General features: G+C 31.9%; 1 protein-coding gene across 1 annotated transcript; it reads right to left on the reverse strand.

Annotated features, from left to right (window-relative positions):
- Nucleotides 1-76: 76 nt before the first annotated feature.
- LOC143071397 (3-hydroxy-3-methylglutaryl-coenzyme A reductase-like) lies at nucleotides 77-27,080 on the reverse strand. Its single transcript, XM_076245658.1, has 21 exons — nucleotides 26,942-27,080; nucleotides 22,178-22,349; nucleotides 21,527-21,638; nucleotides 20,972-21,059; nucleotides 16,372-16,562; nucleotides 16,005-16,111; nucleotides 14,702-14,821; nucleotides 10,801-10,949; nucleotides 10,159-10,379; nucleotides 9,519-9,739; nucleotides 8,238-8,353; nucleotides 7,593-7,671; nucleotides 6,832-6,990; nucleotides 5,895-5,980; nucleotides 5,278-5,349; nucleotides 4,648-4,753; nucleotides 4,028-4,134; nucleotides 2,693-2,897; nucleotides 1,847-2,005; nucleotides 1,218-1,372; nucleotides 77-532 (listed from the first exon to the last, which is right to left on the reverse strand). Exons 2-21 carry the CDS (start codon nucleotides 22,337-22,339, stop codon nucleotides 220-222), a joined length of 2,928 nt encoding a protein of 975 aa, XP_076101773.1. The 5' UTR covers nucleotides 22,340-22,349; nucleotides 26,942-27,080; the 3' UTR covers nucleotides 77-219.
- Nucleotides 27,081-27,101: the final 21 nt, after the last annotated feature.

Raw genomic sequence — 27,101 nt, forward strand, 5'->3', positions numbered from 1 at the left:
AACTATGTGTGATGGACAATTTTGAGACAATAGGGCTGGAGCTGATAATCAAAAGGCTTTATAATCATGATAGACACAAGGTTACCACATGTGTTTATTTTATAAATCCCAACATCACATTCTTACATCAAATGCATTCATCCCTTTAAAACTGATACACAATGCTATAATGCCACAGCACTTAAGATGATAACACGAATATCCTAATCAACTGCTTTGTCATGATATCTTATCCTTTTTATTTGAACAATCTTTGTCTAATTTCACATCATTACTGTTTTCATTAGATTTTCCAGATTTCGTTGTATCACATGATTTCCTACAAGAATCACAAGCAGGTGACAGGAAGGGGTTAGATTTGGTTTGAGCATTGTTACTATCTACTGACATTGATATACTATGATCACTGTTGATGGCATTTATTGTACAACCTAAAAGTTTATGAGAACTGTCTGTATGGGAATGGTGTGGTGACTGAGACATATCTGATGAACTTGGCAAGCTCTGGTTAGGTAAGACATTTACTGTTGATCTGGAAAAATGAATTAGAATTTATTATGAATTGATATATACTTTTAAAACTATACATATACATAAACTTTAATTGTGTACAAAAACATTTTGTTCATCTTCTAGTTAAAGGTTATCCTGATGGAACCTTGACTTTGCAGTTTGATTATTGTGAATCTGTATTTTGACTCGAGACATATATCAAATATATGTGGTCAAAATAAGAACGAGGTGAGATGTTATGTATGCACATTTAAAATAGGTTTCACCCCAATACTATATTAGCTTTACTAAGTCAGACTATGTGGCCATTTGCTGTTTTTTTCTTGTTACCATTGTGTGTATGATTATTTTCCTGTGTAGTTGTTTTTGATTGTTTGTTTGGTCCATTTTTCTGCTTTAATGTTTGATATTTCCTGATATCTCTTTCATTTATAAATGCATTTTTTTTTGCATTTTCACTGATATAGTGTATAACTGTCAAGCAATGTATTCATAACAATTGTTCCTGTATTGTTTTGTAAATAAACAACATTTGTTAAGTCATTACATTGAAGTGTGGCACTTTGCTTGACATGTTTTAGATGACTTCTAACTAAGATGGTCAGAAGTGTAATAGTTATCTGTTGTATGTTATAGATGACTTCTGACACAATTTCTGACAACAAATGCTGACTTTAGAATATCATTGAAGTGTAATACATTACCTATTATGTTTTAGATGACTCCTGACAAGATGGCCTGCAGCCAATGCTGACATTAAAGATAATTCTCCAGCTAATACTGTTCCACAAATAATACTGGCTAAGAGCTTGGCATTCTCACCAGGATTCTCTGCACAAGACCCACACACTCCCAACATCTATAAACAAGCACATTATCATAAACTACTTTTAATTCATAGAACTCAAAATTGTTCAAAAAGTTTGACATATAGTTTTAAGTAATTTTATCACTAAAAAAGGTTTTGCTTCAGGTATACAAAAAAGTTACAGGGGAGGTAATGCTAACTAAAATCAACTACAACAAGCAACAAAGAAACATGGATATTGATGGATTTTTACCAGAAGAGTCACGCTGAGGTCACTTTGCATACAGAAAATATGTTGGAAATTGCTTCCTGGAAGCAAGCAATTAAAATAAAGTAAACTTCTTCTAAATATGGACAAATTAAAGAATTTTCTACAGAAAAAGGTACATGTACATAAGTTTTATAATGTAAACTATCCATTTAGTTATAAAAAAACATATGCATCATTTTTTTTTTAATTTGAGGTTTCATATGACTTTAAAGGGGTGTGTTTGCATTCATATGATTTCAATTTTTTAAACTGACCTCTAAACATGCTGACTGAGGTGGCAGCACTGTACCTCCTCCTATTGTTCCAACCTCTAAACATGGCATGGTACAACTAATGAGAAGATCAGAGTTGTTTTCTCCTGTAGCTTCCATCAGAGTTAAACAATTCGAACTAGTGACATTCTGTGCTGGGTCCTGCAATGGTAAATTAATTTTGTAAATGCTATTAGAAGAAAATGTATTACTGTAAAAAGTCATTTCTCATACTTATACTTTTATTTAAATCAGCTGTCCCAAAAGTTATTTTTTCTAACTTCATGGTTTTTTTTAAAAATTTGAAATGCCTTATTAACCCTTCCATCTAATTGATGACGGAATCTTATATAGTAAATGTAGAGTATTCTTTATATTTGACATATTCTTAAATTGCAGCCATGAACATTCACCTAGTACACATTGTCCTCAAGATAATTATTACGAGGGTAGTAACATCGTCAAACAGTCATTTTCGGCTACCATTAGCGTCAAATTGGTTAAAATTTTACCGTGATTCATCAAAATATCCTTATCGTGATTTGTCAGTGGTCTTAATTAATTATCATTACCGTCATTTTTGGAAAAGAAATTAACGTGATTCATCAAAACAGTCGACATTTTTATTGTCTAAAAGAAAGTGTACATTTTATCGTCATACACCAAAAATTTAATGTCATTTGGCAAGAATTTTTACCGTTATTCGTCACGAAGGTACCCCCATTAGGACCCTCTATTATTCTTTCTTTAATGCAAGTCACTGTAGGTATAAGTACATGTATATCACTTTTCTTAACTTCTTTTCAGTATTTAAAAGGTATAATTTTAACAAAGCTATAACTTTTTTACCTGGCCTGTAGCAATAAAGATGGCTGTAACAATATTGGCAGCATGTGCATTAAATCCACCTATGCTCCCTGCCATAGCCGAACCAACCAGGTTTTTACTTATATTTAAGTCCACTAATGTTTGTACAGTTGTTTTCAGTAGTTTCTCCACTATATGAGCAGGTATAACAGCCTCACAGACTACTGATTTACCTCTGCCTTCTAACCTGTAAATACAATAAAGTTTAATGGGCAGGATATATCACACAGTTACTATTAACATTTTAAATATAATTTGCTCTTATGACTAACTGATTAATGACCTCTAATGTGCAGTGGTCAATATTACAAGCAGTTTCAAGATAATTACATTTTTTAGTCCAAGGGATATTGCCCATGCAAAGCTTACCAGTCTCTACCAGAACTCCTAAATTATGTGAGCTTTGATGAACTATTGACAATTTTAAACCTACCCTTTACTTGAATGTTCATTAATCTTTCAAATCTCATTGAAAAAAAATCCATAATAACATTCATCATGTCAGTGAATTCCAAATTGGACAACACCTCACTGTTCATTCTGTACAGTCAACTGGCTTCGCTAAATATTTACGGATCTACCACTATTTTAATTTCCAAAATGTGCGACGATCATACACTTCACACCATTACCGACGCAATTGGAAGCAGTAACTCTAGGGTCCCAGAGCGAAGCCAGTTGACTGTACGGAATGAACAGTGAGGTGTTGTCCAATTTGGAATTCACTGACATGATTATATAATAACAATAACGTACAATACCACCAAAGACCTCCCATGAGATTAACTACACAGAACGGGATAGATGTCAACCACACGAGATGCTGTTACCATTCAAGAAAACACTAACATTTCTATTTATATATTTTCTATTTTAATTTACTTTCACTTTCACTTTCTATTTATATAACGTCACCATAACTACTATTATGTAACTTACACTTCCGGTTAAACCGCTAAACCAAGAAGATTTAAACTTCACTGTCATATTTCTTTGTATAATTGTCCTGATGATGCCTATCTACTAGGCGAAACATGTAGACCCAATAAACAGATACTATGTGGTAAAAACATGAGTGTTGTTGTCGACAATATTAAAATTTAAAAAAAAAAAAATCTTTTTTTTAAGAAGATAAAAAACCAAGTTCTTTTCAAGCCAAAAAAAAGCAACCCAATGCTACTATCAATAAATACCTTTAGGATATAACTTAAAAGGCATTTGATTGAAATGAATTAATCTTATAGATGGAGATTAACTACATTTTATATCATAAATATAACCATTTTTATCATTTTGTCAAAAAAATATCACACTTACCAATTCACAGCAGCAGCTTTTTTGTCGGTACAGAAGTTTCCACTCAAACTTAATATTTCCATATCTGCAAACTCTAATGATAGCATTGCCAGGGCTTTCTCAGATCCCTGAAATTCAAAATGTAACCTATTTATTATATGTTACAAAAATATGCACCTATGCAACAAATTACTACTGTTATAATGATGGCAATACAAATCAATTTTTATAATTCATGGGGTCATCTTCTGACCAATAAGACCCTCTGTGTCTGAGTGGTCAAAGTAGATCATTTACTGTGGTCACCATTCTGTTGACACTGATGTTGAAAGTTTGAATGCAGTTCAAGGCATTTGTGTTCGACTCAGATCTTATTTACGTAGGATTGACAGTTTCCTGCCAGCTGTAGGTAGTTCCCTGGAACTTATTACCTAATAATGAACTGCCCATCATAATATACCCAAGAATGTTGATAGACACCAAAAATAAAATAATAAATGTTCTTAGTCCAACTTTTTTTATTACAAAAAATAAAACAGTTTTTTTTTAATTTACATAAAACTTATATCCAAAAATGATCAATGTCATCAATTTCCTCACTAAATGAAATTCTATGTTACTTATAGGTAAATAAAGCATACCTTTGATAACATATTCATGCCCATGGCATCACCTGTAACAGCTATAAATCTGATGTATAAAAGTTTTCCTGCTTGTACAATATGTAAACTAGTTAGTCTGGCAAACCTGAATAACACAAGCAGACAAAATTTACAAACAATCATCTAATATTATGATCATGTGAATATGACTAACAAATCTTACATTCTTAAAGAAAGCAAAAAATCGACTTGGACTTCACACTTGTATTTTCAGTGAGCATAAATAGTTACAACAGTTATATAAACAAGCATTATGTGAGTATTGCATGGCAAATAGTCCCCTACCAGTTAAAAAATCATTGTATTTGAACTCTTTAAACTTGATCTATAACTTGTCATGGTGTAAGCTATATAACAAATATCAAGTTAATATCTTCAAGCATGACAAATAAAAGTATTGAAAACTGATTATTTAAATGAATTTTCTAAGTCCAAGGTCCATAACTCTGCCCAAAATCATCATAAAACTATATACTAATTTTCAAATTAGTATCTTCAAGCATGACAAAAGAAAGTGAGGAAAACTGATTATTTTAGTGAATTTTCTCCATATGTTCAGGATTTGCAAATCATTAAATTTATAATAACTTTTAAGTGTTAAATACATACCTGCTAGTCGTATCAAAACTCTCTTTAACTTTATCTTGATTGTCTTTATCTTCTAACCATTTCTTCACTTCACTAAAAGAATAAATCCATATTTTTAACTCCAGTTTTATTTGTTAAACATATAGTACATAATGTATTACAATTCAAGTATATGACAACTCAAAATGTATCTCTTGACAATCACTTTATGTTTTCACAAATTAATTTCAAAGTGCAATCATTTTATTTGAGGAGTTGTTTTATGTTTATAAACATCTGTGCTATATATATATATGCATGCAGATTCAGATTATATATCTGTGATGTTAACAATATACCTTTGTACAGTGGTATTTATAAACCTGCAAATGAATACCTTGTTCATATATCTGTAAAGCCTTCTTCTTCATAGGCCTATTTAAAATGTTCATCTTAAACACTATCTTCTGCATAGTTTTAAAAGTTAATCATCATGAAAGGAATAACCATACTTTTTTACTGAGATAAAGTTTGTTTGTACTTATGACAAAATAGTATACCAATGCAATGATTAGCATATTTTATATTTCTAACTGTTTCTAAGCCTAGTACATATAATTATCAATAGCAAATCAATGATGGAAACATATTCATAATACCTAGCTCTCTTGGCAGAAGAAAATCTAACAACAGGTGCCCTTGTCATACCATCATTTATAACCACACTGGTTACGCCACCACTTTGCTAAAAAATTATATAATCATTCAGATCATACTTTTTATAATTATTTAAAAAGAAATGCCTATGATTTATATTTTTACAGACTCACATTTCTTTCATAATAAATAATGTTTGCTTATTGTAAGATGTTCATTGGTCGATAGTTAATTGTGGTGTTCGATATGTTTTAGTCCTGTTTAAAGAATTTAAATAACATTTGTAATTGTTCAGCTATTATACTAAAATAGCATTGAAACATTATTGACAACATTTTTCTCATATTATCTTTTTTTAGCATTCAGTTACTATCCTATTGTCATATACATCAGTAATTTGCAAAGTAACAGATATGCCTAGAAACTATTTTGATAAAGAATATATGTACTACTTTCTTATATTTTTTTGCTGACAGGGCCCCGAAATTAGTGGTTATTTACCTTTAATCAAAATGGATTAAGATTTAAAACAAAATATTACTTTGGGGTGTCAGTTTGACCTAAATGACATGCATGATTGCATGCACAACAAGAATGTGTCCATAGTACACGGATGCCCCACTTGCACTATCATTTTCTATGTTCAGTGGACCGTGTAATCGGGTGAAAAACTCTATTTTGGCACTAAAATTAGAATGATCATATCAAAGGGAACATGTGTACTAAGTTTCGAGTTGATTGGACTTCAGCTTCATCAAAAACTACCTTGATCAAAAACTTTAACCTAAATTGGGACAGACGGATGGACGAACGGACGAACAAACAAGCAAGCAGACCAGAAAACATAATGCCCCTCTACTATCGTAGGTGGGGCATAAACAATATATTTTGTTGTGTAAATTAACATTCTTATAGTTGAAACAAAACATTGTACATTACCTCAAGAGCTTTACAACCTCTGTTAGTACTTGCTACTAGACAGCCTTCTGTTGTTGCCATGGGAACATGGAAAAGTTTTCCATTCAACAATAAAGGTCCTGCTACACCAACAGGTACTGGCATATAACCTATCACATTTTCACAACAAGCACCATTCACCTAACAAGATACAAAATATAGAATATTTTATTTATAACATTCAAAAGTACATTTAATTAGAACAGTTTAGTTTTTTCAAAGCCATATGTATTTATCAAGTGCTACTTCAAAAGTAAAAATGTTTATAGGAACATGTTCTGAAATCAATAGGGCTCAGCAGATTCAGTATGAGTAAAGTGCCTCAACCTTTGGCGCATTTGAGTAGATTTGAATTCGAATGTCTGATTTTGAAAGAAGAAAAATAAATTGTAATTTGATCATAAAATATAAATGAGTTCATGATTACTATATGGATTCCTTCTGTTTTATTTCAAATTGCCATAAATCAAAGGGTTTATTTTTATTTCATAACTTTGTAAAATTGTATTAATATGATTCTATATCATTTTACTTGAGCAATTAGGTATATAATTCTTGTACATATATATCGAATCTTAAATTTGTGAGTAGAACTTTTTCCTAGATGTTAATTTGCTACTTTTGTAGTAAAAATATACCTAAATAATTTCAATCAGTTGGTTGTTCTTCACAATATATCATATATATGGTTTTATTGAAAGAAGAAATTACAACAGCTGCTTGTATAAATTCAATTTACTTACATATTCATAAGCATAATCAGAGTAAGGTAGGTTATCTAATACTCTGCTCTGCTTCAAGGTATTTAATAACATTTCTCTTCTGAAAAATATAATGAAATTTAAAGCATTTGTTGTACATAGAATGGCATTTAAATGTTACATCAAAGTACTAATGTCATTTGTATGTCTTTATAAAAGTCATTTAGTTGTAATAATGACCAACGGTAATACTGTAGATTCATTATTATTAGTTGGATACCAATTTTCGTGGCTTTCGTGGGTACAGGTGAACCACGAAATTAAATGTTCAAAGAATAACAAATTTAATATAGGCTTGTATGCAGAATTTTTCAAAACCAACGATTTAAATATCCACGATCATGGAAAAAGTTTCTTATGATCCAGGAAAAATGGTACACACGAAAATAAATGAATCCACAGTATTACATTATCCATAGATTCACTGAAACAAAATCAAGCATTAATATACTCAAGTCCTGAAATAACATCAATTTCTACTGTTTTAATAAGTTATTTTGTTAGATTACATGTAAGTTACCTGGAAAAAAAACATGCATGATAAATTTACTAATTTTCCTTTACATAATAAAATGTTGTATTTCAATGAAAGTATCTCTAAATTACCAGTGCATGGCCATGACATACCTTATTACTACACCTCTTTCAAAATCATTCAACATAATTTCTAATTTGTATGCTGGTATATGGCGAGACTTGACTAGACTTATAATCTCTTCATCAGTTAATAAAGAAGGTCCACCCTGAAATTTAAATACAACATATCAAAATTGCTGTAAATATATAATATATATATACTCAAGTCTAAATTGAAAACTATGTTCAAACCTATGATTGCATTGGATAAAAACCGCAATTTTTATACGTGTGCATGTAAAACAAATTTCGTTGTAGAAGGGTCTAAATCAGCACAAACAACATTTTCCAAAAGACCAAAAAAGTGAAAAAGTATATTGAAACAAAACGCATTTGACTAACAGGTCGAACAACTGATGTTCTTTAACCCTGCTGCCTGCCATTGGCGATTGCCAAATAAAATTGATCACGAGATGTAACAAAATAGATCTTAATATAAAGTTAATACTAAACTGAAAACAATAAACTTGTGGCCAAGATGTTATGCCACAAACACAAGGTGTCAATATTTTTTTGTACACCAGATCTAGATTTCGACAATATATGTCTCTTCAGTGATGTTAGGGATCGAAACGGTATTTGGAACCGAAGGCCATATAATCAATAAAGAGTCAATATAGGATGAACGGATCATATAAACCGGGGGGAAAATATGATACAAGCCCAAACGAAAAAAATATAAACAAGTCTAAATTGAAAACTACGCTCAAACCTATGATTGCGTTGGATAAAAACCGCAATTTTTATACGTGTGCATGTAAAACAAATTTCGTTGTAGAAGGGTCTAAATACAGCACAAACAAATATATATAATATATATATACTGATATATAAACTATATGCATGCAACATGATAACCATTAGTTTTGCAAGTGTAAATTCAATTATTTCAAATTATAGTAAAACCAAAACTGTAACCCAAAACTTAGCTAAATTTAATTTTCAACTAAGCATAAATAATGTCAAAACTTTTAAAGAAAGTATATCAAATTTAAATTGAGCTTACCAGTTGAAAGAATTTTTGTTAACACATTATTTACTGAATTTTGCACTTTTAATCATTGTACTCTCAAGGCCCTTACATCATCAGGAACCTGTGGTCATTTAATGTCTGAGTGTGTTCCCATCAATCCTTGCAACGTCCTATATTTCTGTTACATGGTGCTATAATTTTTGTAATAACATCTTTAATTTGGTAAATTTGTGACTTGTTAAATCTTATCTTTGTCTTTGTGGTATAAAATTACAGGTGAAATTAAACCTGTTACTTACATCTGAATTCAATATTTCCAAACATTGTTCCATTGACCTTGGTGGCTGGAGGGACGGTAATCTCTGAAGAGGTTTGTAATGTGACATTTTATTCTCTGTTTGTACCCCTTTATCACTGGACTTATCCTCTTCCTCGGAGTCACTGTCATCACCAATAGAAAATTTAAATTCTATTGTTTCTGTTGGCTGTGTAAAACTCACTGTATTCTTCTGTTTGAAGTCTAGAAATATATTATAATAATAAACATTTTACTTTAAGATGAAAAATCACAAAAGATGGATACAAGTACATGTACCTGTGTATTAATGTGAGTATTTGTGTTAATTCAAAATGATTCTAGATCTGACATCATCAACATGTATTGTTCAACCTTATCAATGAAGCTTACAATGATGTGTGGATGTTTGTTCATTATTAAAGGCTCTAGTTGGTAATTGCTAAGTCATTTAGTCTCTGAGGGGAGAGTTGTCTCATTGGTAATCATATCACATCTTCTTAATCTTATATATGAGTCATAAATATCTTATTATTTTAAAGAATCTGTAGCAAGCACAATATACTGGTTATAAATGTACTATAGACATTTAAAGACCATTGCAGATAATGTTATGATAATTTTACATAATTAGATTCACAAACCTGTTTCGTCTTGTGATTGAACAATATTATCCATTGATTCAGTTGTTTGTGAAGTGCCATCCCTGAGACTGTCAGATAATTCTCTCCTCCTTGTCTGACTTGCTTCTTCAAGTTTACGTGTTAATTCTTCCTCTATATGATCATCATAGAATACATACTTGACAGTAAGGAATACGGCTAACACAAACATAAATGTGTAGTCTATATGATGTGTTAACAGTCTGAAAATTCAAAAAAAGCATAAGGGAAATTAGAAAAATCTGTCACAGTTGAAATAATTTTTCATGATTCAGTAATTCATTTTGTTACTACATGTATTAGAGCATTTAAATAGACTTTTCATTTTGTAGAAGTTTTATAATCATATTTGATTTTTTTAGTACCTTTCAATCATTACATGGGATTCTTAGAACAATATAATTTGGTTTTATTAGTAAATTTCATTAAACAGGTTTCTTGATATAATATCATTTTTTAGCATCATGTCACAATTGATGACATAATATGATTGTTGGGTGTAAGATGTCATGGTTTGCCCATTGGATGTAGGAAATAAAATGAAGTCATCCATTTTTTTCCTCTCAACATAGCAAATGGATATGCGATCTTAAAACTTGATTTAAAACACAGGAATCTTGTTACCTAAGTAAGTAAAACTGAACTAAGGTCATCTCTGGTTGTCTGTCTCTCTCTAACATTTCAGTGGTGGTTAATAAACTACTGAACCGTGACTTTTCTCCGTCTTCAGTTATAAATCTACTGTGTATATGTACTATCATCAGACCTGCTGACTGAAAATACAAGATAAATATCTGATTATAATGTCTAAAACAACAGGGCTTCAAATTCATGAAATAACAGATTGCTAAATTTGCACACACAAAAATCTAATGATGGTTATTTTAAGCATATTTTAATTCTGAAAAAATATTAGTGACTTGAGCATGACTAAAGGAGTGGAACTCAATTCTCTTTGAAACTGAAAAATAAATACTTTGGATTCGTTAATATTCGTTGGATACTAAATTTTCATGGTTTTTGAGACTACAGGTGAACCATGAATTCAAAAGTTCAGGGAATTACAAATTTTCTATTCACGGAAAAAGGAAAATATTCCTTCCTCTATGAAAGATTGATACCCACGAAATAAATGAATTCATAGTATGCGATTGCAATCCTCTTTTCAAAGAAATATGCTACTGTGGTACTTAACAATTCTGACAATCAAAGCAAACATAAACAATTAACTTCATTTTGTGATAAGTACATGTAGCAATTTTGCTTTATAGTCTATAAGTCCAGTGTTCTCCCCAGGCCCTTAAAGGACCGCGGGCCCGCGATGTATAATTTTCTACCGTGGTGGTATCGTTCTTGCCGCGATGTATATTTTTTCACCGTGGTGCTAAAATTTTCGGTAAAAGAAATAATAAATCGGTAAACCTTTCCGTGGGGTATTTTAAAAATTTCAGATGAAAATTGACCAGTTCAAACCGGTTCAATCCAGTTCTGACAACAAAGATTGTTTACACCACGTGATCGATTTACCTTTTGAGGTTAACCTTGATGATTGGATTTAATCCATGTACCTAATTCTTGTGTTTTTATTGATTAAGAGATCATAACTTAATGATCAAAGACTTTTGAGGGACAAGCAGACATTTGTTAATTAACTCTATTACTTCTGCCTTTGGTCATAAATTATTTGCGTATTTTTAAATTTTAAAATTGACTTACTTCCCCTGATTTAGCTTATTACAAAAATGTGCTCCTAAAATATTATCCATCATTTAATATGGAAATAAAGTACAAATTGAATGCAAAATTATATAAGGATGTTACCTAAAGGATAAAAACTTTCTTTGAACATACCAACAAAAATATATTGCAAATTACGTTTGACAATCATACTTTAATTAAAGCACAGACATATTGTATTAAATATGTAGCATATCCATCTCGAAGTCTGCTATCTGAGCTAGGGCTGTATATTTAAACAAACATGTTTAGTACTTCCATTGGTTCAACAGCTCAATAGTATCAAAAAAGTTCAATTTTAAAAGAAAAAAAATAATTTTAAATGATTGCAACTCAGCTAGACATGATTACTTTTCATGAGTGTTCACATTGATAATATAAGTATACTTTTCATGTCTATCATGAAATAACACAATAATGATTCTAATAATAATTTTATTGATGTCTAAAAGAATCATGTCTAAAGCTATGGAAAATAGTATTTGATTTATTTTAAGGTTCTGCATTAAAATTTAATCTTGTTTAAAAGTTAATTGTTATGGTGTAATCTAACAAAAGTGGGGAATGTGCAGTGTAACTACATGTACAAGTATCAGGACAAACTTGGCTTGATCAAAGTATAAAAAGTGACTAGTTTAAAGACTAAAAGTGCTTTCTGTTATTTATTCTTAAAAGATATTAAAGTATACTAACTGTTTGATTTACTTTTTTTACCAGTATTTTTTTACCCAAAGTCTACATAACACAGTAAACAAAACAAAAGACAAAAAGGTAATGGCACAAAAACTAACAAGAAGAAAAAATAAGCGATGCAACGCGACACAACATATTGTACAAATCATTTCGACACGCGTTACCCTGGTGCTATCCAAAAATCCTGGGGAGAACACTGCACTATAAGCATCTTATAATAATTCACAATCTAATCAACAAATATATATACTGTAAATTCAGAAATTATTGTGTGCATTTATTATTGGGATTTTGTCATTTTACTAAAATGTGGTTGTTATCTTTGCGAGATTAAGAAAAATCATGTTTAATTCATATAAAGAATTTCAAAATGCGAGTTTAAATTATTATGATTATAACCCTGTCGCATTTTTTGCAATAATAAAAACATTGCAATAATTTCTGAATTTACAGTATTATATATGTCATATCTATCATGTCTATGTCCAACATACACTTTTTTGTTCCACGAAGCAAAATAAATAATCCGAATAAAAGCATTCCCCTTTAAACTCCACCAGAAATAGATGTACCAAAAAATGGCTATTTTTAGAGATTTTTAAATACTTTTTTCAACTAGAACTTAATGAATATTTTTTCCTGATATAAAACGTTACCATTATCATTTTAATGTGTTGTATGACTGCATGATATAAAACGTTACCATTATCATTTAATGTGTTGTATGACTGCATGATATAAAACGTTACCATTATCAATTAAATGTGTTGTATGACTGCATGATATAAAACGTTACCATTATCATTTTAATGTGTTGTATGACTGCATGATATAAAACGTTACCATTATCATTTTAATGTGTTGTATGACTGCATGATATTAAACGTTACCATTATCATTTTAATGTGTTGTATGACTGCATGATATAAAACGTTACCATTATCATTTTAATGGGTTGTATGACTGGATGATATAAAACGTTACAATTATCATTTTAATGGGTTGTATGACTGCATGATATAAAACGTTACCATTATCATTTTAATGTGTTGTATGACTGCATGATATAAAACGTTACCATTATCATTTTAATGTGTTGTATGACTGCATGATATAAAACGTTACCATTATCATTTTAATGTGTTGTATGACTGCATGATATAAAACGTTACTATTATCATTTTAATGTGTTGTATGACTGCATGATATAAAACGTTACCATTATCATTTTAAGGGTCAAGTAGGATAAACGGTACTGTAGTTCCTTCGGAAGAACAGAGTAATAAATCGGTTTAACTTTAGAAGTAAATCAGTTTATATGAACATAAATTGACAGACTGACAGGTCGACAGGTTGACACTTTAAAGGTCGACAGGTTGACACTTTAAAGGTCGACAAGTTTAAAAGTTGACAGGTTGACAAGTGTTAAGGTCGACAGGTCGACAGGTTGACAAGTGTTACGGTCGACAGGTTGACAGTTTGATAAGTGTTAAGGTCGACAAGTTGACAGGTTGACAAATGTTAAGGTCGACAGGTAGACAGGTTGAAGGGTTTAATTTAACAATTAAACAAGTAAATAAAGTACATCATCCATTAAGTAAAATAAAATTAACTTCAGTTTTTAATCTTTTTTACAAGTATTGACTTGTAACTTTTATATCTGTTCGCTGTCAATCTGTTTACCATTTGTACATTTTACATTTCTCAAAATGAAATTGTCAACCTGTCGACTTGTCAACCTGTCAACCACTTATTTCAACCATAACATTTTTAAAATTGTCAACCTGTCGACTTGTCAACCTGTCGACTTGTCAACCTGTCAACCACTTATTCCAACCATAACGTTTTTAAAATTGTCAACCTGTCGACTTGTCAACCTGTAAATTAATCATTTATTTCAGTTTAATGTAAAATTTAAACAGTTTTAACTTTATTAACCATGAATACATACGCGTATTAATTTATTGCAAAAGCCGGAACTATAGTACCATATATCCTACTTGAGCCCATTTTAATGGGTTGTATGACTGGATGATATAAAACGTTACCATTATCATTTTAATGGGTTGTATGACTGCATGATATAAAACGTTACCATTATCATTTTAATGTGTTGTATGACTGGATTTGGCTTCTTCTCCTCCTCTTTCTCTAACACTCTGGCAAGTTGCTGAAGTTGGAGAAGAGGTCTTCCATTGTTTCTAGTTCTTGTTATCTTCAAAAGAATAAATTAAAATGCTTTTATATGATACAAAATCTTCAAACATTAAATTGATATCACATCAGGAAAATGCAGAAGTTATTGTAGATTTAAAGAAGCGTTATTATTTTTGAAAATATACAGTAACATAAAATGTATAGTTTACTTGTGTCAATAGATTTTCATTTTATAACAAGGACAACAGCGGAGGCTTTTTAATGATGTATTGTTATTAGTTTTTTGTGTTGACTTTAGATTGAAAATGTTTTTTACTTATATTTTATGCTCCTGGCATGAGTCCTGCTTTCAAATTTTTGTGTGATTAATAGACATTGAACAAAACAATACATGGTTTTTTTTTCTTTTTTTTTATGTTAAAATTGAGAATGGAAATGGGGAATGTGTCAAAGAGACAACAACCCGACCAAATAAAAAACAACAGCAGAGGGTCACCAACAGGTCTTCAATGTAGCGAGAAATTCCCGCACCCGGAGGCGTCCTTCAGCTGGCCCCTAAACAAATATATACTAGTCCAGTGATAATGAACGCCATACTAATTTCCAAATTGTACACAAGAAACTAAAATTAAAATAATACAAGACTAACAAAGGCCAGAGGCTCCTGACTTGGGACAGGCGCAAAAATGCGGCGGGGTTAAACATGTTTGTGAGATCTCAACCCTCCCCTATACCTCTAACCAATGTAGAAAAGTAAACGCATAACAATACGCACATTAAAATTCAGTTCAAGAGAAGTCTGAGTCTGATGTCAGAAGATGTAACCAAAGAAAATAAACAAAATGACAATAATACATAAATAACAACAGACTACTAGCAGTTAACTGACATGCCAGCTCCAGACTTCAATTAAACTGACTGAAAGATTATGATTTCATCATATGAACATCAGGCACAATCCTTCCCGTTAGGGGTTTAGTATCATACCATCTTTTGAATTTATTTTTATTTGCACTTGATCATGATTGTAAATTATATACATATTTTATGCAAAATAAACAATACACATTGATTGGTTATCAATGTCCACAAGTTTAGATATCAAATATAAATTCAGGAAGTGTTTCCATAAATAGAAATGAGAAATATTTAAGAGAATTTTAAATAAATTGTATGACAACAATTCATTTATTTATCTAAGAAAAATGCTGTCTGCATTAATAAATAAAATCTAATCATACCTGTATTATTAAGGAAAGACAAGCAGGATAAAACACCATAAATGCTAGATAGTGTGCCACAACAGACAGACAGCCATAACAGCACATGGAGTCTAGCTGCTTTACATCTGAAATAGATAATTAAATTTACTGTAAACTCTTTGAAGCATAAGCATTTTAGTTTTTTTCTAAAATATGGGATTTTGGATCCAAAAAATACTTTTCTTCCTTTAGATAGTAAAAGGAAGGATATAAGTCTCTTTAAAATCCTAATTATATAATGTTAAACGGTATAGAATGTCTGTAAGAGGAAAAGAACTTTGTTTAGACAAGTTTTTAATTTATGCATAGTTAAGTTTAGTCAAGTTTTACTGTACAAAACATTTACCTGAGAGTGTTCCTACACCTATGACTAAAACTTCACATATAGAATCTAAAGTGATAGCAGGACCAATAGAAGATATCCCTTCAGCAATGTTTGTCTGTACCTCTTCTTGTGTTTTTGATTTTAAGGCATATTGTGCTAATGCACAAGCTTTAGACAAATCCACCAACAACAGGAAAAATGGCAATGCTTCACTGTCAATAGAAATAGGATTGAATGATTAAGTTTGTTATCATCCAAGGAAAACATGTAATATATATTGACCTTTTAAACAGTCAAGCTTCTAGGAAAAAGTGAATTACTTCTAGGACCTTAAAATTATCTTGATAATTCAGATGTCCAATGTGCAAAATCAAAGGTTCAATATTGAAAACCCATTAAGTACAATGAAATTTTTTTTATCTTATCACCCTAAAAAGATAATTGTTGTTCTGTACATATTCTATTCAAAGATAAGAAGATGGATAGGGAGTAGCCAATTGTCCCACTTGATATATGTTAGTGCATATGAACTAATCAATATTGATCCAAGAAATGTACATTTCAGAGAATTTTTATCATCAATTATATTTCCAGTGGAATTTACTCCCATAAAAATAATCAATCAGTAAGGAATAGCAAACTTGTTATAATGATGATGTCAAGCTCTGACACACATGGATAAAAAGCTGTAAAAAAGCTGTAAAAAACATATTCAATTGACTCAACAAAAATTTAAAACTGTCCGAGAGAGGAGTACACAAAGACTCATCTTACTCTTACTGAGTGGCATAGAGACAAACCCAGGACCAAGACGACCAAGATTCCCTTGCACGATATGCCAAAAAGCATGTAAAATAGAATCCATAGCTTGTGACGACTGCGATAAGTGGACACATAGAAACTGCATTGGTATGTCAACATCAGAATACAGCAACCTAGGCAAAAGTGAAGACACATGGACTTGCCCATCTTGCTGCAAACCAAACAATTCTTCAACCAAAATATATTTTATACCAAATGGAGATGACAGCAAGCACTCAACACAAAATATATCGACCAATCCATTAATGATGGACAGTATATCAGAAGCATCAATACCATCAACATCAGGTTCCAGCATTAATTCACCATCATTCAACACAACATCTTTCAGCACTGATATACCGATCATGACATCATCACCAAAACCAACTAAAACCAAACCAGCCACTAAAAAACAGTTAAGAATATTAAACATCAATTTTCAAAGTCTCAGAAAAAAAGGAAAACTACTCGAAGCAATCATTGAGTCAACTGAGCCAGATGTAATAATAGGCACGGAAACCTGGCTTGATCCAAACATCAAATCAAGCGAGATTATACCAGACTACTTCCATTATGACACGGAACGCCGAGATCGCCCAAAGGACCCCCATGGAGGGGTATTGATAGCAGCTAAACAAACATTACAGCTGGGTAACATCATAAAAAGCACTGAAATAGAACTACTGACTGGCACTATTAACTTAGAAGGAAAAAAGAAAATGCTCATAGGCGCTTTTTATCGACCACCTGATAAAACAGATGACACCTACCTGAATAAAATGAAAGACGAAATAAATAACATCAGATCAAAACATCAAAAAGACATATTCCTTATTGGTGGCGATTTCAACTTACCCGATATCAACTGGGCAGAACAAACTATAGACCATAGACAGTATCCTACCAGAACCAACCAGGCATTCTTGGAACTTGTAGCTGACAACGGGCTAGAACAAATTGTGGACTTCCCAACACGAAAAGAGAATACCCTAGATTTATTGCTTACATCTCATCCTTCATTTAAATTAAGATGCAAACCATTACCATCAATAGGAAACAGCGACCATGACATCGTCCTCCTAGATATGGCTTGTAAACCACTTAAACCTAAACCAGTCAGAAGAAAAATATTTCTATGGAAAAAAGCGGAAATACATAATATAAAGGAAGATCTACAAAACTTTATAACTACCTTCAAAAACATCAAAGATAGAAGCGTTGAGTCTTTATGGCAGGCATTTAAAACAGCTGTACAAACCACCATAGAGAAAAGAGTACCAACGAAAATGACCCTTGGAAGAAACACTCATCCATGGATCAATACAACCATTAGACGCAAAATAAACCAAAAGCAGAAAGCACACAAGAAGGCGAGAAAAACTAAAAAGAAAAGAGACAAGGATAGGTATAAAAGACTACAACAAGAAGTGCAGTGGGAGGTCCGTCAAGCCAACAAGAAGTATATGGAAGAGGTCAGTTCAGACTATAGAGATAATGCAAAGAAATTCTGGTCTTATATCAAGAGCAAAGGTCAGGAATGGACAGGAGTGGCACCGCTAAAAAACAAAATGGGATTTCTGCAAAGTGATAACAAGAGTAAAGCTGACATTTTAAACGACCAATTCCAGTCAGTATTTACCAAAGAAAACCTAAATAACTTTCCAGATAAAGGTAAAAGTCCATACTCCACCATGAAGGACATAAAAATTAGTACCAACGGAGTCCACAAATTATTAAAAAACCTGAAACCGCATAAAGCTACTGGTCCCGATTCAATACCAGCCTTTATACTGAAAGCAGCAGCAGAACAACTTGCTCCTATACTCACAGACCTATATCAAACATCATTGAACACTGGTGAAGTCCCGCAAGATTGGAGAGATGCCAATGTAGTTCCACTTTTTAAAAAAGACGAAAGGCACCTAGCATCTAACTACAGACCAGTATCTCTAACTTCCATCACATGTAAGGTCTTAGAACATATTGTACATAGCAACATCATGGGCCACTTTGACAAAAATAAAATACTAACTGATGCACAACATGGATTCCGCAAAAGACGATCATGCGAATCCCAACTAATCGTAACCATCAACGACATTGCATCGAAATTAAAAAGTAGCGGCCAAGTAGACATCATCCTGCTTGACTTTGCAAAAGCATTTGACAAGGTACCACATCACCGCCTCCTACACAAGTTGGAATACTACGGCGTCAACCCCAAAACCAATAAATGGATTCGCTCCTTCCTACATAACAGAAAACAGAGCGTGATATTAGAGGGTGCCGTCTCTTCACAAGTACCAGTACTCTCTGGTGTACCCCAAGGCACAGTCCTTGGTCCATTACTGTTCCTGGCCTACATTAATGACATGCCAGAAACAGCATCTACATCAGAGACCAAATTGTTCGCGGATGACAGCCTTCTCTTTCGTACCATCACCAACCAAGCTGACAGTGAACTTCTACAAAAGGACTTAACAGCATTGGAAGACTGGGAAAACAAATGGCAGATGAGTTTTAATGCCAAAAAATGCCTTGTCATTAGAATATCCCCCAAAAATAGACCAGTGATACAAACATCGTACCATCTTCACGGTCATACTATAGACACAGAGGAAGCAAGTAAATATCTTGGAGTAACCATCAGCAACAACCTAACATGGGATAAACACATAGACAATACAGTAGGCAAAGGAAACAGAACGTTGGGGTTTATACGTAGAAACCTCAAAGGCTGTACAAAACCTGTAAAAGCAGCTGCATATGTGTCCATGGTAAGACCTGCAGTGGAATATGCAAGCACAGTATGGGACCCAACCGCCCAAAATAAAATCAAGGCAATTGAACAGGTGCAGAAAAGAGCAGCACGATTTGTGAATAACAACTACACAGACCGAACACCTGGCTGTGTCACAAATATGGTTAAAAATCTAAAGTGGGAAAGCCTCGAAGAACGGAGGAAAACAAATAGATTGTGCATGCTATTCAAGATCCAGCATGAACTTATAGATATAGACCGTCACCAATATTTGACCCCGAATGATAACCGGACCAGAGTTAAAAACCGCTTCTTCCAAGAAAGAACAAGTACAGACACCTATGGCCAATCTTTCTTCCCGAGGACAATCAGGGACTGGAACAACCTACCAACAACAGTTACAGCGACCAACACCGTTGAGGGATTCAGAGCTGCCCTGAAGGCATGCTCTGAAAGGAAGTAGGAAAACCAGTTGTAAATAATTTTAATTGTATATTTTTTTGTGAACGTTTTAAATGTAATTTGTAATAGCCAAGAGAAATCTTTCTGTGTTGCCCGACACTGCGTAAAGTTTTCGCGCGGAACCATTAACATTCAGCAATGAATCCGGTTCCTTACCTGGAAGAAGAAGAAGATACGATGAGAAATATGTTATTATGGCATGTATGGCAGTACTTACAATACCTATTATTTCCATTATTTCTATTGTTTATATGATTTATATTTCCAAGAATACAATTCCTGTAAAAATAATTCATTTATAAGGCACTGATTTAAAAAAGTATTCTGATATTCTAAATGTAAATCCTTGGTTTATAAATTTCATAATTTGCATTGTAAATATAGTGGAAAGAGCACTCAAAATGTTGATTTTATATATTATTTACATCTCCAAAAGGCACAATTCCCCCCCCCCCCCCCCCCTTCCAAATAATTATATATGTTTTTAAACTCATTCCTGATATAATCAAAACATCACCATGGTCACATGTTTCAATTTACATTACTTAATATGGACATACAAATCTAAGTACATAGAATATGTGAGATATATACCTAAGACCAGAGATGTTACCACCAAATACTTTCACAATTACTGCAGTCAGCACAAAACTGGAGATAATCATCAATGAACCAGAAATACCTGGAAATATAAATCATGTGAGACAATTAAAAATAAAATATCTATTCATCTGACTCATAAAAAGATAACTAAATAATTTTCTTAAATTACAGATACATATGTATTCCATCCATGAAAAAGGCCCAGTTTCATTTTTGACAAACTAAAATGTATATTGTCAATACAATAACATGTATCTGAAACTGCTTTTTAAACATGTTAAATTTAAAACAATTTGACAAGAAAAGTATTCTCTTCTGTATACTAGTTGAAGTTATCTACTGCATATTTAATAACAAAATAGATACAAAGTCATGTAAAAATGATGGAAGATCATAAGTATTTTACAATATTCTTGTAAAGCCTACACCCCTTGTTTACACTGAGCTATATGTGTGAATCTTGAAATGTGATCATGTCTTTATATTATATACATGTATGTATAATGCTTAAAAGTCCTTAGTTGCATTTTAATTTTCCAAACTTACCTAATAAGTATTTAGATCCAAGCTGTCTTATATTTCTAAATTGTAAGTACAGATACATAACAGCTAAACACCTAGTCACAGTTAAAATCATTAAATCTGACCCTTCTTCTTCCTGAAATACAGAATTAAAACAATTAACATTTAAGATGATGAAAAATGAAACATTTACAATAAGATGTCAAGTACACTTCTGTACACATGTAGTCTTGGTTTTTAACCAAGAATGTCATGCTAATATTTCTAAAATTTTGATGTCTTGTACAATGTTCTGCATTACAATATATTAAGTTAGGTGTTCATGGTGTTCTGGAATTTCCTTGGATATTTTTTTTTTAAGAACTCAAAGTTACATCCAGGTCGAAACAAATAATACATGTGTTTCCGCAAAACCCTACCTACCCTAATTTTTAGTGCCTAACCAAACACTTTTGATGCCATTTTGGAACAAGCTATGTTAAAGTCCGACTGTTTCCCTAGTAGGAACCAGCAAAAAAACAGTTGTTAAATAAATTGATATTGTCTAAATACTTTACCCTATTTTTTTCAGCACGTTAGCAGAAATACATGTATTATTTTTTTTTTGGCCTCACCATGTTCGTGGATTTATTTTAGTAGAAACATTTTCAACATATAAATATCTTACAAACTTACCTTGTCATTTTCACAAACATAATTCCATCCACAAATCCTGCTACCTGCTGTAAACAGACTGACAGACAATAAACAAGTTGTGACTGTGACTGATCCAATAATTATCTCCCATGGATGGGAGGCACAGAAGTACCCATGAGTATGATAAATATCAGATAACATCTTTACAGGTCTGGAAAAAAAATAATGATCTTACATCATGTACATACAAAGAATATATAAAACATATAGTGATTCATGACACAAAACATCCTAACATCTGAAAGTTGATTAAAACCCAATGCAAAATTAAGGAACAGAGCTTTAATCATGTTAATTGCTTTTCTTATTATCATATGTACAATGAGGTATCAACATATAGCCAATACATGTACATGTATTACACAATAGTGACAAAACATTATTCTTTTAATTATATATCCAAGCTGTGATCAACAGTTTTGTTACATACGTATTTGTACATAAAGTAATACAAAAATCTAGACTCTACTTAAAAACTGAACAGATATGGGTCACAATTTACTGTCATGAAATTTGTGTTACATCTGACAATTTCTTAAAATGTATAGCCAATCACATTCAGAATGAATAAAACATAATAAAGAAGAAAACTTTTATGATGATATAAATTACCCCAATAGATTTCCACTTTTTCTGATGCAAGTGTTGCTTATGATAAATTTCAATGTGATTTTTGGTGGACATTTTGCTGAATTTATCGTGTCCATAAAAATCATGTTGTTAAAAATATGTCTCAGTTGAATGTATCTTTCAAATACTCTTTGCTATGTGAATATTAATATGAAATTCAATAAGAAATGTTAGATTATAATCATCAAATGGTGCTTAATAAGGTATTTATGTCATATTAAAACGAGAAAACAAGTAATATAATTCAGATGCTTGCAGTAATTGAAAATGTAACATTTTGTGTCATAAATGTTGCATCCAAAAAATGTTACCTAAAACAGATTTGAGATGTCCCCTGTCAAATACATGCAGAGTTAACTGGAAATAATCTGTTAAAACATTCGGGTAAAATGTCGTGCAAGGATGATTTTTCGTAGGAGAACTTCAAATATGAAATTGTTGGACGTTCATGAAAATAGTCTCAATTTGTTACATCTTTTATTCAATAGTAAAGCATTAAATAAAAGAGAACCAATTAAAATAATATCAATGTTCAATTGATGTTTTTAAAAATTTAAGAAATAACATCATACTAATGTAGGACTATATTTGTCACAGGTCGTCTTTTCAACTTTCAATGGAAGAAAACAAGGTTTCAAAATTGAGGGAAGTGCAAACCAGAGATTGGTTACATCATGTACATGAAATATTTCAGTTATATTTACCACATAAATATACATATAATGAAGGATTACTGTGATTAATATTGTTATTTCTATATTTGATATCATCAAGATAGTTATTCCAACAAACTTGGTACGACTAAATTCAATGTAAACAGACTTATGATAGATAAAGAATGGCACAACCATTTCGCTGCAATAAGTCCGGTTTCATATTGTTAAACCCTTGACTTGTTTGTCTAAATTTAGGCTAATGAATTATTCATGAATAAAAGTAACCTGATTTACACACGGAGATTAGTTCACATTGCACCACAATATTAATACACAGAAAGGTCCATGAAGGGATAAGCTAATATAGATACTGCAGTAGATGATGAAACACTGAAATTGAATCAGCCTTTGATGTAACAAAGACAACAAATTTGAAAATAGTTTATAATAAAACAAGTATGAGGACCCAATTGGATTTTGTTAAAAATATTTTTTAGTTGCAACATGCACTTCTTATATCCTGTAACCTTTCACCAAAAATTGATTGTGATATATTTAGAAACATGAAAAGAAAACCGAAATTGTGTCCTTATGCATCCATGAATTTAAAAGTGCAATTTCTTAAGTATGGTTCAAAATTAGACAAAATACTGCCAGTTTGTAATCTGTCAAGAGATAAAGCAGCAACCATTTGATTTTCTGGGGGGGGGCTATGGTTTTTTTTTCTGGACAAATTTTTTTTTTCGCCTGCGGCGAAAAACAATCTATTTTTTTCGCGACAAGTCGAAAACAATTTTTTTCTTTCAATTTTAGCATTACATATAGTGGCAGCTGAGGGTGAAACAAACAATTTTTTTTTCTCAGAATCAAAAACAAATTATTTTTTTCTCCAAAAACTGGAAACAAACTTTTTTTTCCAAAAAAAAACCATAGCTCCCCCCCAGAAAATCAAATGGTTGCTGCCTAATGAACAAACTTAACCCTTAACATGCTTAACAGATGTCAAATTTTTCATAGAAATTCTGAAAACCCTGTATGAAAAAGAAGTTTTAGAGTCTGTGTTACATCATTCAAGGAAATGAAAAAATGCCACGTTTCTGAAAAGACAGTTTTGGATGTACATTTGTAACAAAAATTTCATGACAGTAAATTCTGACCCATACATACAGGATATATATGGTTTGTCATCATTCTTTTTTTTCTCTCGTGACAAAAAATTTAACCAAAGATGACTCTTAGTGGACGTGACATTTCAGTTTCTAAGTAGCAACATTCCAGCAGCACCTGCATACGGTGTATATATAGATCTCCTAATTGATAAGATATTCCTGTGCTTGTATTTGCTATCATGATTTTCTTGATATAGGGTTGTTGCTCACAAGGAAGCTTTTAAATCAAGAGTTCCAAATGGTGAAGTTGAAATCATCTCTTTGTAATTTTACGGATGCCATCACCAGTTGGTTGAACGTTATGGAATAACCGTTTCGTCGTAATTACAATCCCCTTCCCTTTCAAAAATGTGACCTACCGAATTAGACTACATTTGTATTTACGGGGTTTGTTAACTCATTAGCGACACGACGGGTGCCACATGTGGAGCAGGATCTGTTTACTCTTCCAGAGCACCTGAGATCTCCCCTAGTTTTTGGTGGGGTTTGTGTTGTTTACTCTTTAGTTTTCTATGTTGTGTCATGTGTACTATTGTTTGTTTGTCATTTCATTTTTAGCCATGGCGTTGTCAGTTTATTTTCCATTTATGAGTTTGACTGTCCCTCTGGTGTCTTTTGTCCCTCTTTTTCAGTAAGATTTTACTTTTTCCAGTGAAGACTTATGTTAATTTATTCTACATGTTCTATGAACAATTTGTGAATATTTTAATATATCTCCCTATTTGAAAGACATGCAAAAAAAAATGTCAAATAAAAAAATACAAATTGTTTAGCAGTCCCTAAGAAAACTTGTAAGATTTTTGCTGTTATTTTTTCTAAATAGATCGATGCAACATGGATACTCAGTGCAATTTGGGTACTGCAACATTTCTGCTAAGAATATAATGATAAAATTAACATGCACAACATGATATGAGCACTTATGAGATAAGAAGTGGTCTGTACAAAAATATTTTTTAACACTTGAAATAACAACTTATAAACCTGTGTGATTTTATGTAATCATGGTAATGGTGGATATTAATGTAAACATTATAAATTTGCATCCAAGTGTAAATACATATATTCAGGGGTTGTTTCCAACTAGTCCAAATAATTATGATGTCTTGAAAGGTTAGGATAATATACTTTTTTGCTTTGACACATAACAGTGCTGTAAGGTGTCAAAGCAAAAAAAGTAAAATCACCTTTAAATTTTAGACATCATAGAGATAATTGTTTGGACTAGTACCAAACTTGTTGAATTGATTTAAATAGGGACCTTTTTTTTTGTCTTCAGCAATTTAAAGAGACAAACATTGACAAATAAGCATTTGAAGTAAAAAAAAAATAAAAAATTACAAATTTCATATCCATCAGTCAACACACAGCCACAATCACTTGTCTCAGAATAAAATATCCTATATATTTTAATATAATACAAGGAACTTACATTTTAGGCTTTTAGCTTGTATTCTGGAAAATGTCAGCTTGTCAAGAGGTTCTGTTATTTGCCAATTTCTCAGTTGTCAACCCCACTGAAACTTCTAATGTCCATGATGTCGTAAATCTAAATTGATTTTTCTACACAATGGTAAGGGGGAATTGGGGGGTCCTGATCCAAAAATCCCAGGCTTAAAACATGAAATCCAAGGTCCTGAATTTAAAGGAATTTACATCGTGACATCCCAAAATTCTTAAAGAATTCCAAGATCCCAAAATCCTGAGCTTAAAGACACCAGATCCCGGAGTCCCGATAACTGTCCAACCCACCTCAATGGTCTATTATTTAAACACGTCTACTTTTGTTGAAGGAATCATCTGTAGCAATCCTACCCAGTATGTCAATCGTAATTAATTTGGCATCTACTGACGCCAAATTGGATACAACACTGTGTAGAAAAATCAATTTAAATTTATGACAAAATAAGTTTTAGTGGGGTTGACAACTAAGATCTGCATAAAATGGGACTTTAATAGCACCCGGCTGACATTTTTTCAAAAATAAAAGTTTAGTACCTTGTGTTATATTAAGGTATATAGGAAATTTTTTCTGTGACTCAGCATCAGAAATAATTTTCTGCTTCTGGTAGTCCAAATAATAATGACGTCTTAAAAGGCTATTATAATTTTTTTTCTTTGAAGCCTTACTTCGACGCGTCAAAGAAAAAAATTATAATAGCCTATCAAGACTCATAATTATTTGGACTATGCTTCTGGTACAAATGTACCTAGATAAGCCCACAGTAATCAGTAGAGTTTCTAATTATCCCCTGTATGATTTTGGAAAACTAAAGTAAAATGCCTACCATTTATCCATCTGTGATTCAACAAAAACATGATAAATCTCGTCGTCAAATTGGGTGGTTGCATAAACCATATAACCTTATTTACTAAAGGTAACAGGAAGTGATGCCAATCTTCAGTCAGATTTATCATTTCCGGTTAAAATTCTATTTTTAGAAAAAG

This window comes from Mytilus galloprovincialis, chromosome 4 (assembly GCF_965363235.1).
Source record: "Mytilus galloprovincialis chromosome 4, xbMytGall1.hap1.1, whole genome shotgun sequence".
NCBI lineage: Eukaryota > Metazoa > Mollusca > Bivalvia > Mytilida > Mytilidae > Mytilus > Mytilus galloprovincialis.

What these genes read in the sequence shown, in the direction of transcription:
- LOC143071397 (XM_076245658.1), bottom strand. Translation starts at nt 22,339, where the DNA reads ATGTTATCTGATATTTATCATACTCATGGGTACTTCTGTGCCTCCCAT. An exon ending in TGGATCTAAATACTTATTAG is followed by an intron (nt 21,060 to 21,526) that starts GTAAGTTTGGAA and finishes TTATATTTCCAG; the next exon opens with GTATTTCTGGTTCATTGATG. An exon ending in AGGTGTAGGAACACTCTCAG is followed by an intron (nt 16,112 to 16,371) that starts GTAAATGTTTTG and finishes TATCTATTTCAG; the next exon opens with ATGTAAAGCAGCTAGACTCC.